Source organism: Scyliorhinus torazame, chromosome 6, assembly GCF_047496885.1.
Source record: "Scyliorhinus torazame isolate Kashiwa2021f chromosome 6, sScyTor2.1, whole genome shotgun sequence".
Classification (NCBI taxonomy): Eukaryota; Metazoa; Chordata; class Chondrichthyes; order Carcharhiniformes; family Scyliorhinidae; genus Scyliorhinus; species Scyliorhinus torazame.
In genome coordinates, this window is record NC_092712.1 from 198757915 (window position 1) to 198772155 (window position 14241).

A 14241-nucleotide genomic window follows, 5' to 3' on the forward strand; every position below is an offset into this window, starting at 1 on the left:
GCAACTACAGCCTATAAATGGAGAAAAGGTAGTAAAATAGAGGCTACTCAAAGCTCTCATGGTGGTTGAGGTGGGGGTGGTGGGGTCACCTCTGTAAGTGACCATGCACACAGCCTCAAGATGGTGAGGGGTGAGGTCCACATGGGGCATGAGGACATCCACAGTGTTGGGTTTGGAGGGGAGTGCAAGAATATCCATAACAATAACAATGGGCTCTAAGGTTACTGGAGAAGGCTGGAGAATGACCAGCGGGGGATCTACCTGCACATTGCGCAGTCCCAGGATGATCGAAGCGACGCTAACAGGGATAGGCAGAGGGTTGAAGCTGGTCTGGAAGTAGAAGTGCAGCACCACCATCACCACCATTATGAAACCCCGAAGCAATGACACAGTTTAAAAATGAAACTGGAATAAAAATCTCTACAGGAGGGGTCTGAGGCAGTGTGGGAGGAGCGCAGGGATGGATTCTGGGGGATCCCTCATACTTAATGGATTCTCAGCATGAAGATGAAGGTAGAATATATATAGAACTCATAAACACTTAATTGAGAACGGAGTTGTAACAACTAAGTAATGGTCTGCTTTGACATGAGACAGTAATAGCAATGGGTTTAAATGAGAGTCGGTCTTATTGAGCATTAAAATGTCAGGAATGTAAGGCGGGAAGAGCCTTCCAAACGTTAAGGAAGCAGAGCTACTGGATATCTCCAATCTCCAAGCAGCAAATGCAAGGCAGGCATAATCTATCGTCCAAATTTGGTATTGGAAGCGTGCCTTTAGCGTTGGTGACCATGTCAGAGCCATGACATCAGACAGGGCATGGCTGGATACCTCCATCCTTGGCTCTGGACTGTTTATTGCCACCCTCAACCCTGCGTGTTGTTCGACTGCCTTTTGCTGCATCTCCAGCATGTTAGCAATGGCTGCTTCTAGAGGCTCATCACCTGACTCCGACTCAGCAGGTGGCTGTTCTCCAGCAGTCCTCCAAGTGCCAGAGTGCTGGGCTGTCACTGCCTTTGACTGCTGTGGAGATGTGTCAGTGAGGTGATCCCCAGAATGTGACCCCAAGCCCACTCTAGAACTAACACCCACCGGTGTTAAATCTAAAATTAGCTAATCCAACAGTCATTGAAACTGAACCATGACCTTCCTGATCTATGTAAACTCAGTATTACACTAGTGGCGGGGTTTTTTGGACGACGGGTTTTCGCACACTCAAGGGGAGCCCTACCTCAGAGAGCTGGCAGCTCTGTAGCCTCAGCAGTGCCAGCGGCAGCAGTGGCCAGGACTGGGGCTACAAGCAGTCACCAGAGACCTGGAACTGTTCAGTGTGGGAGGTTGAAAAACACAAAGGAGAAGTGAGGCCTATGGGGTTCTTGATGGAGAGGCCACAGGAGGAAAACCTTGTGGTAGGGAGGTGCTGTGTGTGTGTGTGTGTGTGGGGGGTGGGGGGGGGGGTGGGGGGGGGGGGGGCAAATGCAGATGGGGATAACTTGAGGGAGGTGCCCCCCTTAATGCCAGAGGCCTAATCAGAGTGGCCTGACACACTTTCTTCCTGGCTCAAACACACCTTGCCATCCTCAGAATTGAGGCGGGGGAAGGGAGCAACCCTTTGACTGGGCCTCAATTAGGTTGACAGTGGGTGGGACATCCTAGGCCTCACTTGACCCACATACAATTATGCACAGATCAGGAAGGATGAGGGAGTGGCAGGAATTATCTGGTGAACACTTTGGCAAGGACTTGCCTTTTGTGTTTAATTGTGATCCAAGGTTACCTGGTTTATCATTGTAACCTCTTCAATTCCCAGTCTGAGCACCTTCTCTGAGCTCTTAAACAGCTCCAATGAAGCTCAATGTGAGCTTCAGGAACAGTATCTTATGGGCGAGATTCAACCAAATAATTTTGAGTGTCACTTTGGGTGTGTTTGGCGAAGTGTTTCCAGCCAGCTTTTTGGGTGTGAACTAGACCTTGGCACTGCCAGGGTGCCTGGACGTGTGGCAGGGTACTGCCCTGCCCTGACCACCCTGGGGGTTTCAGTGGCCTCTGAGACCCCTAGAGTGGCCATCACGCATGGTCTCTGCTTATGGAGCCCAGTACTAATTGGTGCCCGGGTGAGGCCTTTGGTGCACCCAGTGACTCACAAAAGATGGCTGAATGTGGCCTCAAATAGGCTGTGCATATTTAAATGAGTCTAATGGGTAATTTAAATATGATTATCTGGATCATGCCCAGTGAGGGCGTGATCCAGATCGAGCCGGATGCTGCAATCATTTCATGCCCAGCGTGAACCACAATTTGGCCCTCTCCCACGATGCACCCGGCACACCCGGATTGGTGCCAGATGCAACGTGGTGGTAGAATTGCACCCTATATTTCTCCTCTTGGCAATCTTCAAGTCCCTGGTTTGAGCTTCAGTCATTTAAAACTTTTAAAAATACATATATTTTATTGCAAACATGTATCAAAACAGGTCACAGCGAACAAACACCCCGGGAAACATACTTCCCAACAATCAACTATTCAGTCTGTACATATTTTTCCTCTTTTTCACCGCCCCTCCCTCGCAATGAACAGCCCCTCAAACACGGTCACAAACATCCCCCACCTTTCCTCAAACCCCCTGAAGAGCCCCTAAACACATACTTCTTCTCCAATCGCAGGACGGCGTACAGGTCACCCAACCAAGCCGCTACCCCTGGTGGCGATGCCAACCGCCACTCCAGCAAAATTCGCCGCCGTGCAATCAGAGAGGCGAAGGCCAAGACATCGGCCTTCCTCCTCTCCATGAGCTCCGGCTTCTCTGAAATCCCAAATATCGCCACCAAAGGTCCCAGGTCCACTCCCTCCTCCACTATCCTGGCTAAGGTCACAAACACTCCCGCCCAGAATCTTCCCAATTTTTCGCAACCCCAAAACATCTAGCGCGTGATTCGCTGGCCCCCGCCCACACCTCTCACTCTCATCTGCTACCCCCTGAAAGAACCCACTCATTCTCGCCCGAGTCATATCCACCCTGTGCACCACCTTAAACTGTATCAGGCTCATCCTTGCACAAGAGGAGGTCCCGTTTACCCTTCGCAGTGACTCACTCCATACTCCCCAATTGATCTCCATTCCCAACTCCGCTTCCCATTTCTCCTTGATCTTCACCACCCGCTCACCTCCCTGCTCCCCCAACCACTTGTATATATCCCCAATTCTTCCCTCCCCTTCCACATCTGGAAGCAGCAGTTGCTTCAGCAGGGTGTATCCCGGCAACCTAGGGAACCCCCTCCAGACCTTTCACGCAAAGTCCTTAACCTGTAGATACCTGAACTCACTACCCCTTGGCAGCTCTACCCTCTCCCATAGCTCCTCCAGACTGGAAAATCCTTCCTCCAAATACAGATCCCTCACCTTGACCAGCTCCACTTCCCCCAACCTCCTGTATACACTATCCATCCCCCCCCCTCAAATTCATGATTCCCGCACAGCAGTGTTAGCACCGACATCCCTTCCACCCTAAAATGCTTCCTCAACTGATTCCATATCTTCACCGTGGATTGCACCACCAGGCACCTTGAATACCTACTCGGAGCCATTGGCAATGCTGCTGTCACCATCGCCCTCAGACTAGACCCCTTACAAGATTCCTCCTCCACCCTAACCCACTCTACCTCTTCTCCTTTCCACCACCCCCGCACATTGTCCACATTCGCCGCCCAATAATAATGAAGGAAGTTTGGCAACGCCAACCGGCTCTGCTACCTCTGCCTCTGTAGCAGGGTCCTCTCCACCTTCGGCACCGTCCCAGCCCATACAAAGTCAGAAATGATCGTGTCCACTTTCTGAGAAAGACCTTTGGTATAAAGATCGGGGGAGCTTGAAAGATAAACAGGAACCTTGGCAGAATATTCATTTTCACCACTTGGACCCTCTCCGCCAGTGTTAAGTTCAATGTATCCCACCTCTTAAGACCCTTCATGGCCTGCTCCACCAGCTTCGTTAAGTTCCACTTATGGAGCCCCGTCCATTCCCTCGCTACCTGAATCCCCCAAATACCAAAACCTATCCCTCGCTATCGTAAATGGCATCCCCCTAAATTAGCCCGCTGTGCCACCGGGAATACCGCGCTTTTCCCTACATTCGGCTTGCACCCCGAGAACCCTCCAAACCTCCCCACCAGGCCCATAATCCTTTCCATTATCTCCAACGGATCCAATACATACAGCAAGAGGTCATCGGGATAGAGCGACTCCCGATGCTCACTCTGTCCCCTCATAATCCCGCGCCACGCTACCGACGCCCTGAGAGCCATCGCCAATGGGTCTATGGCCTGCGCAAACAGCGGTGACAGCGGGCACCCTTGTCTTGTACTCATGTGTAAGTCAAAGCTTCATGAGCTCATATCATTCATCCTCACCCTCGCCCTTGGTGCCACATACAGCAACCGTACCCATGCCACAAATCTCGGCCCAAACCCAAACTTTCCCAAAACCTCGCCACTCCTTCCGATCCAATGCCTTCTCCGCGTCCATGGAAACCACCACCTCCGGTACCAGAGCCTCCGACGGATTCACCACCACATTCAACAGCCGTCTTATATTACTCGTGAGCTGCCTGCCCTTCATGAAGCCTGTTTGATCTTCTGCCACCACCCCCAGGAACACACTCCTCCATCCTCCCCGCCAACAACTTAGCCAATACTTTCACATCCGTGTTCAATAGTGATATGGGCCTATACCAGTGATTTTCAAACTGGGGGTCGCAACCCACGGATGGGTCGCAGGATGGTGTAGCATGGGTAGCCAAAAGGTCACCAAAATAATAATAATCGCCTATTGTCACAAGTAAGCTTCAATGAAGTTACTGTGAAAAGCCTCTAGTCGCCACAGCTTTGATCAAAGCTTTGACAAAGAATCATCGGACTCGAAACGTTAGCTCCTTTCTCTCCCTACAGATGCTGCCAGGCCTGCTGAGATTTTCCAGCATTTTCTCTTTCAAAATGTTGCAGGTGTATGGAATGGAATGTGTCTGCATGTTCTATATATTGGTCAGCTGAACTGTGCCCAGCATTGTTTTTCTTTAGCATGCTTTCAGTCTGTTACATATTTACCTGGGAATCGGTACTGACAGTTGTCCAGTGACATTCTGTCTGACCGTGTTTATCGTTCAACAGTTAGTTCCTGAAGTTAAAGTTTTGAGTGTAATTTCCCATCCGACGACTTGTAAGGTTTTGACCGCCAGAACATGACGTTGTTAAAACTGTGCAATACTGGCGCCTGTTAATCTTTCCAGCGCTTGAATGCAATTTTCCAAATGCGAACAATGGGTGTGAAGAAATAAAATATTCAAATAATCCTGAGTTACACCCTTCAGCAATGTGTCAGGGTGGAGCTGTCGTTTAAGGTTAAACAGCAGCTCAATTTACAAATTTCCATTCTGTGGTAAACCACTGTAGTATATAATATGTGTATTATGGTAAACTGCTACTGTATTACATGTAATGTGCTAAACCACTGCCTGATGGCTCCGCCTCCCCTCGGGCTCGGTATAACGGTGGCTGGTCTCTGCCTCTGCCCCAGTTCGGGATCAGAGGCCAGGAGGCTTTCTGTTTAGCTTATTGAAGCCTCAGTTACGTTCACTAATCGTCTTGTGTTCATGATGGTACATCAATTTAATAAGCTAAACTTCTAAGATGAATTCATCGCTCAAGCCTGATCGCCTGGACCCACAGGCAGCTGATGTCACTGCAACATTCAAGCACTGGCTAAGCTGTTTCGAAGCGTACCTTGGATCCTCCACCGAAGACGTCACCGACCTCCAAAAGCAGCAAATACTCAACGCACGGGTGAGCCCGCAAGTTTTCCTTTTCATCAGAGACTCCCCCTCGTATACGGAGGCGATAATGCTGCTGAAGGGACAATATATAAAGTCTGTAAACGAGGTGTATGCTAGGCACCTTCTTGCCACAAGGGGACAATGCCCTGGAGAATCACAAGCCGAATTCCTGCGTGCCTTGTGGGTACTCTGCCGAAACTGTGCTTGCCAGGCAGCATCGGCTACCCAACACACAGAGCTGTTGATCAGGGATGCCTATGTCGCAGGCATTAAATCAAACTACATCCATCAGCGATTGCTAGGTACATTTAGCCTCCCAGAGACAGTGCAGGTCTCAAACTCGCTGGAGGTGGCCTTCCAGAACATGGAGGCCTACACCTCTGACCATGCGGCTCCCTCATGGACCTCGTGCGCGCCGCCATCATCCGACTTGAGTGCAGCGCAAGCCTGTGCCGCACAGCAACCCGCCAACGCCGGAAGCACAAAGTGCTACTTTTGCAGCCAGGGTAAGCATCCCAAATAACGCAGCCCTGCACGGAACGCGACTTGCAACGGGGGTGGGAGGAAGGGCCACTTTGCGAAAGCCTGCCAGGCCCGATCTCTCCCTAAAACTCTTAGGCCCAGCAGCGCTGCCTGCTGCCTGTCGGGGCAGCCTCCAACTGCCGCGCCACACGGCATGTGCGACCCGTGGGCGCCGCCATCTTCGCTGCCACCCGCCATGTGCGACCCGTGGGGGCCGCCATCTTGGCCACCATCTTCGATTTTGCCCGCCACGTGCGAACCATGGGGACCATCTTTGACAACATCTCCTATGCCACCCGCCACGCGTGACCCATGGGGGCCACCATCTTGTGACCACTCTGCAGTCTCCCGGGAGCCCTGCTCACCCAGTCGTACGCTGGCTGCAGCAACCTCCGACAGGCCTACTCATCACCTTCCGAAGCTCGCCTCCATCACGCTTGACCAGTCCTGGCCTCATCACCTCACAAAATCTACGATGACCGTCCGGATCAATGGGCAGGAGACGGCCTGCCTTTTCAACTCCGGGAGCACAGACAGCTTCATACACCCAGATACGTAAGGCGCTGCTCCCTCCCAATTTTACCCGCAACCCAGAAAATCTCCCTGGCTTCCGGATCACATTCAGCTCGATGCGTATCCTCTCCCCCGCATATCTGACATGGTCAATCAGATTGTGCAGTATCGAGTCTTCTCCACAGTTGACTTGAAGTCTGCGTACCACCAGCTCCCTATCCGCCCGGAGGATCACCAATACACTGCCTTCGAGGCAGATGGCCGCCACTACCACTTCCTCAGGGTCCCCTTTGGCGGCACCAATGGGGTCTCGGTCTTCCAGCGAGAAATGGACTGAATGGTTGACCAGTACGGGCTGCGAACCATGTCCCCGTACTTAGATAATGTCACCATCTGCGGCCATGACCAGCAGGACCATGACGAAAACCTCCGGAACTTCCTCCACATCGCTAAACTCCATAACCTCACCTACAATAAGGAGAAATGCATTTTCCGCACAACTCGCCTAGCCATCCTTGGCTACGTTGTGGAAAACGGTGTCCTAGGGCCTGACCCCGACCGCATGCGCCCCCTCCTGGAACTCCCCCTCCCCCACTGCCCCAAGGCCCTGAAGAGATGCCTGGGTTTTTTTTCTTGCTATGTCCAGTGGGTCCCCAATTATGCAGACAAGGCCCATCCACTTATTAAAGCCACCATTTTTCCCCTGACGGCTGAGGCCCACCTGGCCTTCAACCGCATTAAGGCTGATATTGCCAAAGCCGCGATGCACGCTGTGGACAAATCCATTCCGTTCCAGGTGGAGGGCGATTTGTCGGACTTTGCTCTGGCCGCTACCCTCAACCAGGTGGGCAGGCCCGTGGCTTTCTTCTCCTGTACCCACCATGCCTCTGAAATTCGACACTCCTCCGTCGAAAAAGGAAGCCCAGGCCATTGTAGAAGCTGTACGACATTGGAGGCATTACCAGGCCGGCAGGCGATTCACTTTCCTCACTGACCAACAGTCGGTTGCCTTCATGTTTAACAATACACAGCGGGGTAAAATCAAGAACGATAAGATTCTGAGGTGGAGGATCAAGCTCTCCACCTACAACTACGAGACCAGTTGGGGAAATTCAGCTTGTCCAGAAACTGCCCTATGTCCCCCTCCTCTCCTCCGGGTCCGCCTCATAAAGTCCCGAATAGTACTCCCTAAATGCCTCATTTATCTTCCCTGGCTCTGACACCACATCCCCAGCCCCAGTCCATATCTCAGTCATTTTAAACTTTACCCACTCATGTTTTTGATTAACTGTTTGATGGGGGAAGTTTTTGATGTTGAGAAAAACATTCTTGACAAAATGTTTATTTGTAGCTTCGATTGACCACATAATTTAGAAGCAGGCAGTCAGGAACCAAATGAAAGTAAATATACACTCCACTACCCGCAGGTTTGAAGGAGGGGGTGACATGCAAAGTCCAGCGGGCACCATACCTGTCCATCCCAGCTCCCACGGCAGTTAGTGGGGAACAGGGGAACTGTCAGACGGCGACCTGTCCTTAGGCCCATTGGGTGACCATTGTTTTGGCCATTTAAGGGCCTCATGTAGCTGCTGTATGTATAATACCTGTGGATGGGGCAGGCTCATCCAGTCGAGAAGCCAAGGGAGCTTTAGCTGCACACCCTTACCCCCACCAAACTCATTTCCCCTCGCCCTTTAACTCTCCCCCCAGCCTCTCCCACCCAGCCTTACACCCTCACCCCCTTCACCCCCCTCAACCCGGTGGCTATAGACCCATCGACCATTCAATTGGGATTTCCGTCCCGAGAGAGGTATCTCCCAGCATTAAATGGTTGTGGAATAATTGTTGGGATCATGAGTGGGCTCCAACCGACCATTTAACTATGGGGGATAGTGACTGGCACTGGTTAAATCCAGTCATAATGGTTTGTGTAAGTAAAAGTGAATCGTGTCCAATTCATGCATGATTAAGTTACCCTTTTGTATTTAATATTTATTCCATACCTTTTCCACTGGGCAGCAGTCATAATTACCAGATTCAAGTTTACAACATGTTGATTGTTCTGGGCAAAGTCTTCCATCTGGGCACTGCAGTTTAGCAGAAGTCAAGTTTACCAGCAGCGGAACTATCATTAGTGGCCACATCTGAATAAAATAAAGACCATAAGGCAATGAGGCATCCTCAGGGAATTTATCTTATAGTTATTTTGTTCTTGGCATTTGGCTGTTTCCATCACAAAGTAAATACGAATTAACCACGCGACAAGCATATTTCAGATCATTTTGGGATGCAGCTCATTTTAGCAATCTTCCCTGGAGAAGAATTTTAAAACAGAAAGAAAGACTTGTCACAAGTAGACCTGCAAGAAAGTTATCTCTGTTAATGTGTTAATTCTCTAATTTTGCAAGATGTTAAGCATCTATGAATATGTGAATTTACACAGTAACAGTATTTGTCACAATATGTGGATATTATAAGGAACATAAAGGGTTAATGTAATGTTCGTACTCTAGTCACTAGATGGTGCTATAGAGCAACCATATAAATATCTCATGCTTCCTTGACTTCTGGGAGAGTGTGGAAGAAAGCTAGACAGAGTTGATGTGAGATAGTCGAGCTGATAGTATAGTATTGTAGAAGTGTAGCGTATTCTTTACTTATCTAATTCCTTTGTAAATGTTCAAATCTAATTAAGTGTAGTGTCATAAATTAGCTTTGTTTTTTTTTGTTTTTTTTATAAATGTTTTATTGAAAATTTTTTCCCAAACAACAATTTTTCCCCTCTTACAAAGCAAACGCAACAATAACAATACAGAAATTTTAAACAATACACAAGTAACAAAACCCCTTTATCTTTGACCTAAACTAAACCCCCCCTCCCCCCCCCCCCTCCCCCTGGGTTGCTGCTGCTGGTCATCTGTCTTCCCTCTAACGTTCCCCTAGGTAGTCGAGAAATGGCTGCCACCGCCTGGTGAACCCTTGAGCCGATCCTCTCAGGGCAAACTTTATCTGCTCCAGTTTAATGAACCCCGCCATATCATTTACCCAGGCCTCCAGTCCGGGGGGTTTCGCCTCCTTCCACATGAGTAGGATCCTGCGCCGGGCTACTAGGGACGCAAAGGCCACAACGTCGGCCTCTTTCGCCTCCTGCACTCCCGGCTCTTCCGCAACTCCAAATAGAGCTAACCCCCAGCCTGGTTTGACCCGGGCCTTCACCACCCGCGAAATCACTCCCGTCACTCCCTTCCAATACCCTTCCAGTGCCGGGCATGCCCAAAACATATGTGCGTGGTTTGCCGGGCTCCCGCCACACCTCCCACATTTGTCCTCCACTCCAAAGAACCTGCTCAATCTTGCTCCCGTTATGTGTGCTCTATGTAGCACCTTAAATTGAATCAGGCTAAGCCTGGCGCATGAGGAAGAGGAATTTACCCTGCTTAGGGCATCAGCCCACATACCCTCCTCTATCTCCTCCCCTAGTTCTTCTTCCCACTTTCCTTTTAGTTCGCCCACCGACTCCTCCCCCTCTTCCCTCATCTCTCGGTAAATCTCTGACACCTTGCCCTCTCCGACCCACACCCCTGAAAGCACCCTGTCCTGTATCCCCTGTGTCGGGAGCAATGGAAATTCCCTCACCTGTTGTCTAGTAAATGCCCTCACCTGCATATATCTCAAGAAATTTCCCCGGGGCAACTTATACTTTTCCTCCAATGCTCCCAAGCTCGCAAAAGTCCCATCTATAAATAAATCTCCCACCCTCCTAATTCCCAACTGGAACCAGCTCTGAAATCCTCCATCCATTCTTCCTGGGGCGAACCTATGGTTGTTCCTGATTGGGGACCCCACCAGGGCTCCCCGCACCCCTCTCTGTCGCCTCCACTGTCCCCAGATATTCAATGTTGCCGCCACCACCGGGTTCGTGGTAAACTTTTTAGGTGAGATCGGTAGCGGCGCCGTCACCAGCGCCTCTAAACTCGTCCCTTTACAGGACTTTCTCTCCAGTCTTTCCCACGCCGCTCCCTCACCCTCCATCATCCATTTACGTATCATTGCCACATTGGCGGCCCAATAGTAATCGCCCAAGTTCGGTAGTGCCAATCCTCCTCTGTCCCTACTACGCTGAAGGAACCCCCTCCTTACTCTCGGAACTTTCCCTGCCCACACGAAGCTCGTGATGCTCCTGTCTATTTTATTAAAAAAGGTCTTAGTGATTAGTATAGGGAGACATTGAAATACAAATAAGAACCTCGGGAGGACCATCATCTTAATTGCTTGCACCCTGCCCGCCAGCGATAGAGGCTGCATGTCCCACCTCTTGAAGTCCTCCTCCATTTGTTCTACCAACCGTGTCAGATTAAGTCTGTGCAAGGTTCCCCAGCTCCTAGCGATCTGAATCCCCAGGTATCGGAAGTTTCTTTCCACTTTCCTTAGAGGCAAGCCTTCTATCTCTCTACTCTGGTCCCCTGGATGTATCACAAATAATTCACTCTTTCCCATGTTTAGCCTATACCCCGAGAAATCCCCGAACCCCCTCAAAATTCGCATAACCTCTATCATTCCCCCCGCTGGGTCCGACACGTATAACAATAGGTCATCCGCATATAACGAGACTCGGTGTTCTTCTCCCCCTCTAATCACCCCTCTCCATTTCCTGGAGTCTCTCAACGCCATGGCCAGAGGTTCAATTGCCAACGCGAACAACAATGGAGACAGCGGGCATCCCTGTCTTGTTCCCCTATATAGTCGGAAATACTCCGATCTATGTCGACCTGTAACTACGCTTGCCGTTGGAGCCCCATAAAGAAGTCTAACCCAGCTAATAAACCCGTTCCCAAACCCAAACCTCCTTAACACTTAGCTTTGTTTTTTTTAAACACTGCTTACTGTTCTATGTCAACACTACAACTTTCACCATCCTGAAGAACAATACAAAGAACACAACAGTATTGTGCAAGGTCTGTTATGCATGCCGAGATATGTACGGTGTCGGCACATATGCACTGTGTGTGAAGACTAATCATTCTTAAAGGCACGTTGCATAGCTATCTGCATCTTCAATTTTCAGCACAGTCCAGCTTAAATCTAAACAAGACTACAGAGTTTATCATAAAGTCAAATCTACGCTTAGAGGTGCTTTGTTGAAGGCAAATGTCAGCAGGGGTGCATCAGAGCTGTTTATGAAGTTTTTCTGGAGTACTTCTGCTAAAGTTGCAGCAAATGATTGGAAAACCCCCAGCAAATCTTTAAGCTCGTTGTTTCCTTCTGCTTGCTGCGGAACTCAAGGACAGAGTACTGCTGGTACCCGCAAGCAAATGCACACATTACAGAGACCTACCTCGGTCTTACCACCTTTGCCAGCTGTCAGTATATCTTAACACAAGACAGAAAATGTAAAAGTCAACACTGAAAAGGTACAAAGTATGAGTTACAGCGCTTGGATGGTGACCAGAAATTCCCGTTTCTGCTGCAGCTCTTAACAATTGAAATCTCAAAAGGTTTCCATTTGCTGGCTTGACACCAATGTCTTGGTCCATGCAAGATCTATAGGAATACAGAGATGACTGTCTTGGTGGACTTGGAAACTCTTGTGGCAACTGCATTGAAAGCTTCAGACCACCCAAAAGCATTGCCATTGTAGTCAGTGAGCTAGTAGACAGCTAGCTCTCAAGTTGAAAGAACTTGTGAGCCATCAAACATCCCTGAACAACTGAGAGTAAATATCTTTGGGAGTAGCAGTACCAGGAGAGCTGACTCAGGTGCAAGGCTCTTTGAATGCAAGCCACAAAGAGATCGCTCATGGGCAATCAACTATTTTCATGCACATTTAACGCAGTGCTTCATCAGGGAGAATTCAAAATGTCCAAATTACCTAACAGCACATCTTTTGGTACTTGTGGGAGGAAACCGGGGCACCCGGAGGAAACCCACGCAGACACGGGGAGAATGTGCAGACGCCGCACAGACAGTGACACAAGCCGGGAATCGAACCTGGGACCCTGGAGCTGTGAAGCAACAGTGCTAACCACTGTAGAATACTGGGACACTGGGAGAGCCTACCATCTTCTTTAAAATCTGCCATGGAATCTGAGCAAAATCAATTAACCTTCCGATCCCATTTCCTTCCTGCCATGCTTTCCAAAATTGTAACACTCTCACAATACAACACTGAAATACGAAACTGTATGATGTGCCTAAACCTCTGCAGGGGGCTTCAACCTACATACACCACACTGACTCAGAGTTGAGAGCAGTACCCCAAACCAAGAATGGGGTCTGACAAATACAGTGCAGAGAAATGCCATATGATTGGAGTTAATATTTAGCTGCTAAAATCGTCAACAGTAATTTCCAGGCGAAACAATGCTAAAACTTTCATTTAAAATGAGTGTTTAATTGTTCCGAAGTGAAAGCCACAATCACTACTTTCATTTTAAACATCCAGAGTTTTCGTTTCACCCATTTAATATGAAGCCATTATGTTTTTATCTGACTAATCATTTTAGCTGATGTAGATATCAGTGTAAAATTGATGCAATTTGCTAAATAACCTAAAATAACGTCAGCATTAATATGACTTGCTTTTCATGTGAGCTGACTCTCAGCATGTTATCCACTTAAATACACACAGCCTTTGCAGTCAAACTAAAATTCAAAGAAGCAGTAATACTTACTGTGTTTGCTGATCTCTGCTGAGGCGCCAGACTAACTGAGATATGTGCTCCTATAAAGTGTTCCCTCAGTTGCGTTATCACAATGTGGATGATTAATTTCTGAAGTGAGATTGTTAGCCAATAAGATTTGAAGTTACTCATATCAAGAGGAAGCATAATAGGTCACCGCCTGTTTCAAAAAAGCGAAAACCAAATCCTGTTTCATGCTGTTCCAGTTGGGAACCAGGAAAGGAAGTTGCGTGGTTAATATTCATTGTCGTGTTATGAAAAAGGGTTTGCCAAAAAAGAGGTGGGTCTCAAGGACACGCAAAGTTGTTTAAAAATTAATTTATGGGATGCGGGCATTGCTAGCTAGGCCAGCATTTATTGCCCATCCCTAGATTTCAAAACAAAAGAGAAGAGACAGATGCCGCACCCTAAATCAACTAGCTCCTTTGCGCAGGTGAGCAGAATTCTGCAGGAAGGAATTTATGGGTTCTGTTTTAAATGTACAGATTCAATCCCATAATACCAGCAGGTAGCCACCTGCAATTTCAAGTTGAGACCTGAGCTGGAGGGCTGTTGTCAGATAATTTTCTGCCTTCAAACACCCATAGTCCACTGATCACCTGACACGACTATACTAGCGACCTATTACCTACCCACAACAATTTAGAAGCTAATAGACTCTTGGACTTTTAGTTCTGAGGTGGAGAAATCTCTCAGCTGGCCA

General features: G+C 48.9%; 1 protein-coding gene across 1 annotated transcript in view; it reads right to left on the reverse strand.

The window, feature by feature from the left end:
- The window catches only part of LOC140425224 (progranulin-like), a 43070-nt gene extending 29218 nt beyond the window's left edge, over positions 1–13852 (reverse strand). Inside the window, exons 1-2 of the mRNA XM_072509289.1 lie at positions 13530–13852; positions 8862–9002 (exon numbers count right to left, since the gene is read on the reverse strand). Of these exons, the coding sequence (XP_072365390.1) occupies positions 8862–9002; positions 13530–13685 (297 nt within the window). The 5' untranslated portion in view covers positions 13686–13852. The remainder of the gene's footprint in view (positions 1–8861; positions 9003–13529) is intronic.
- Between the last annotated feature and the right edge of the window lie 389 nt (positions 13853–14241).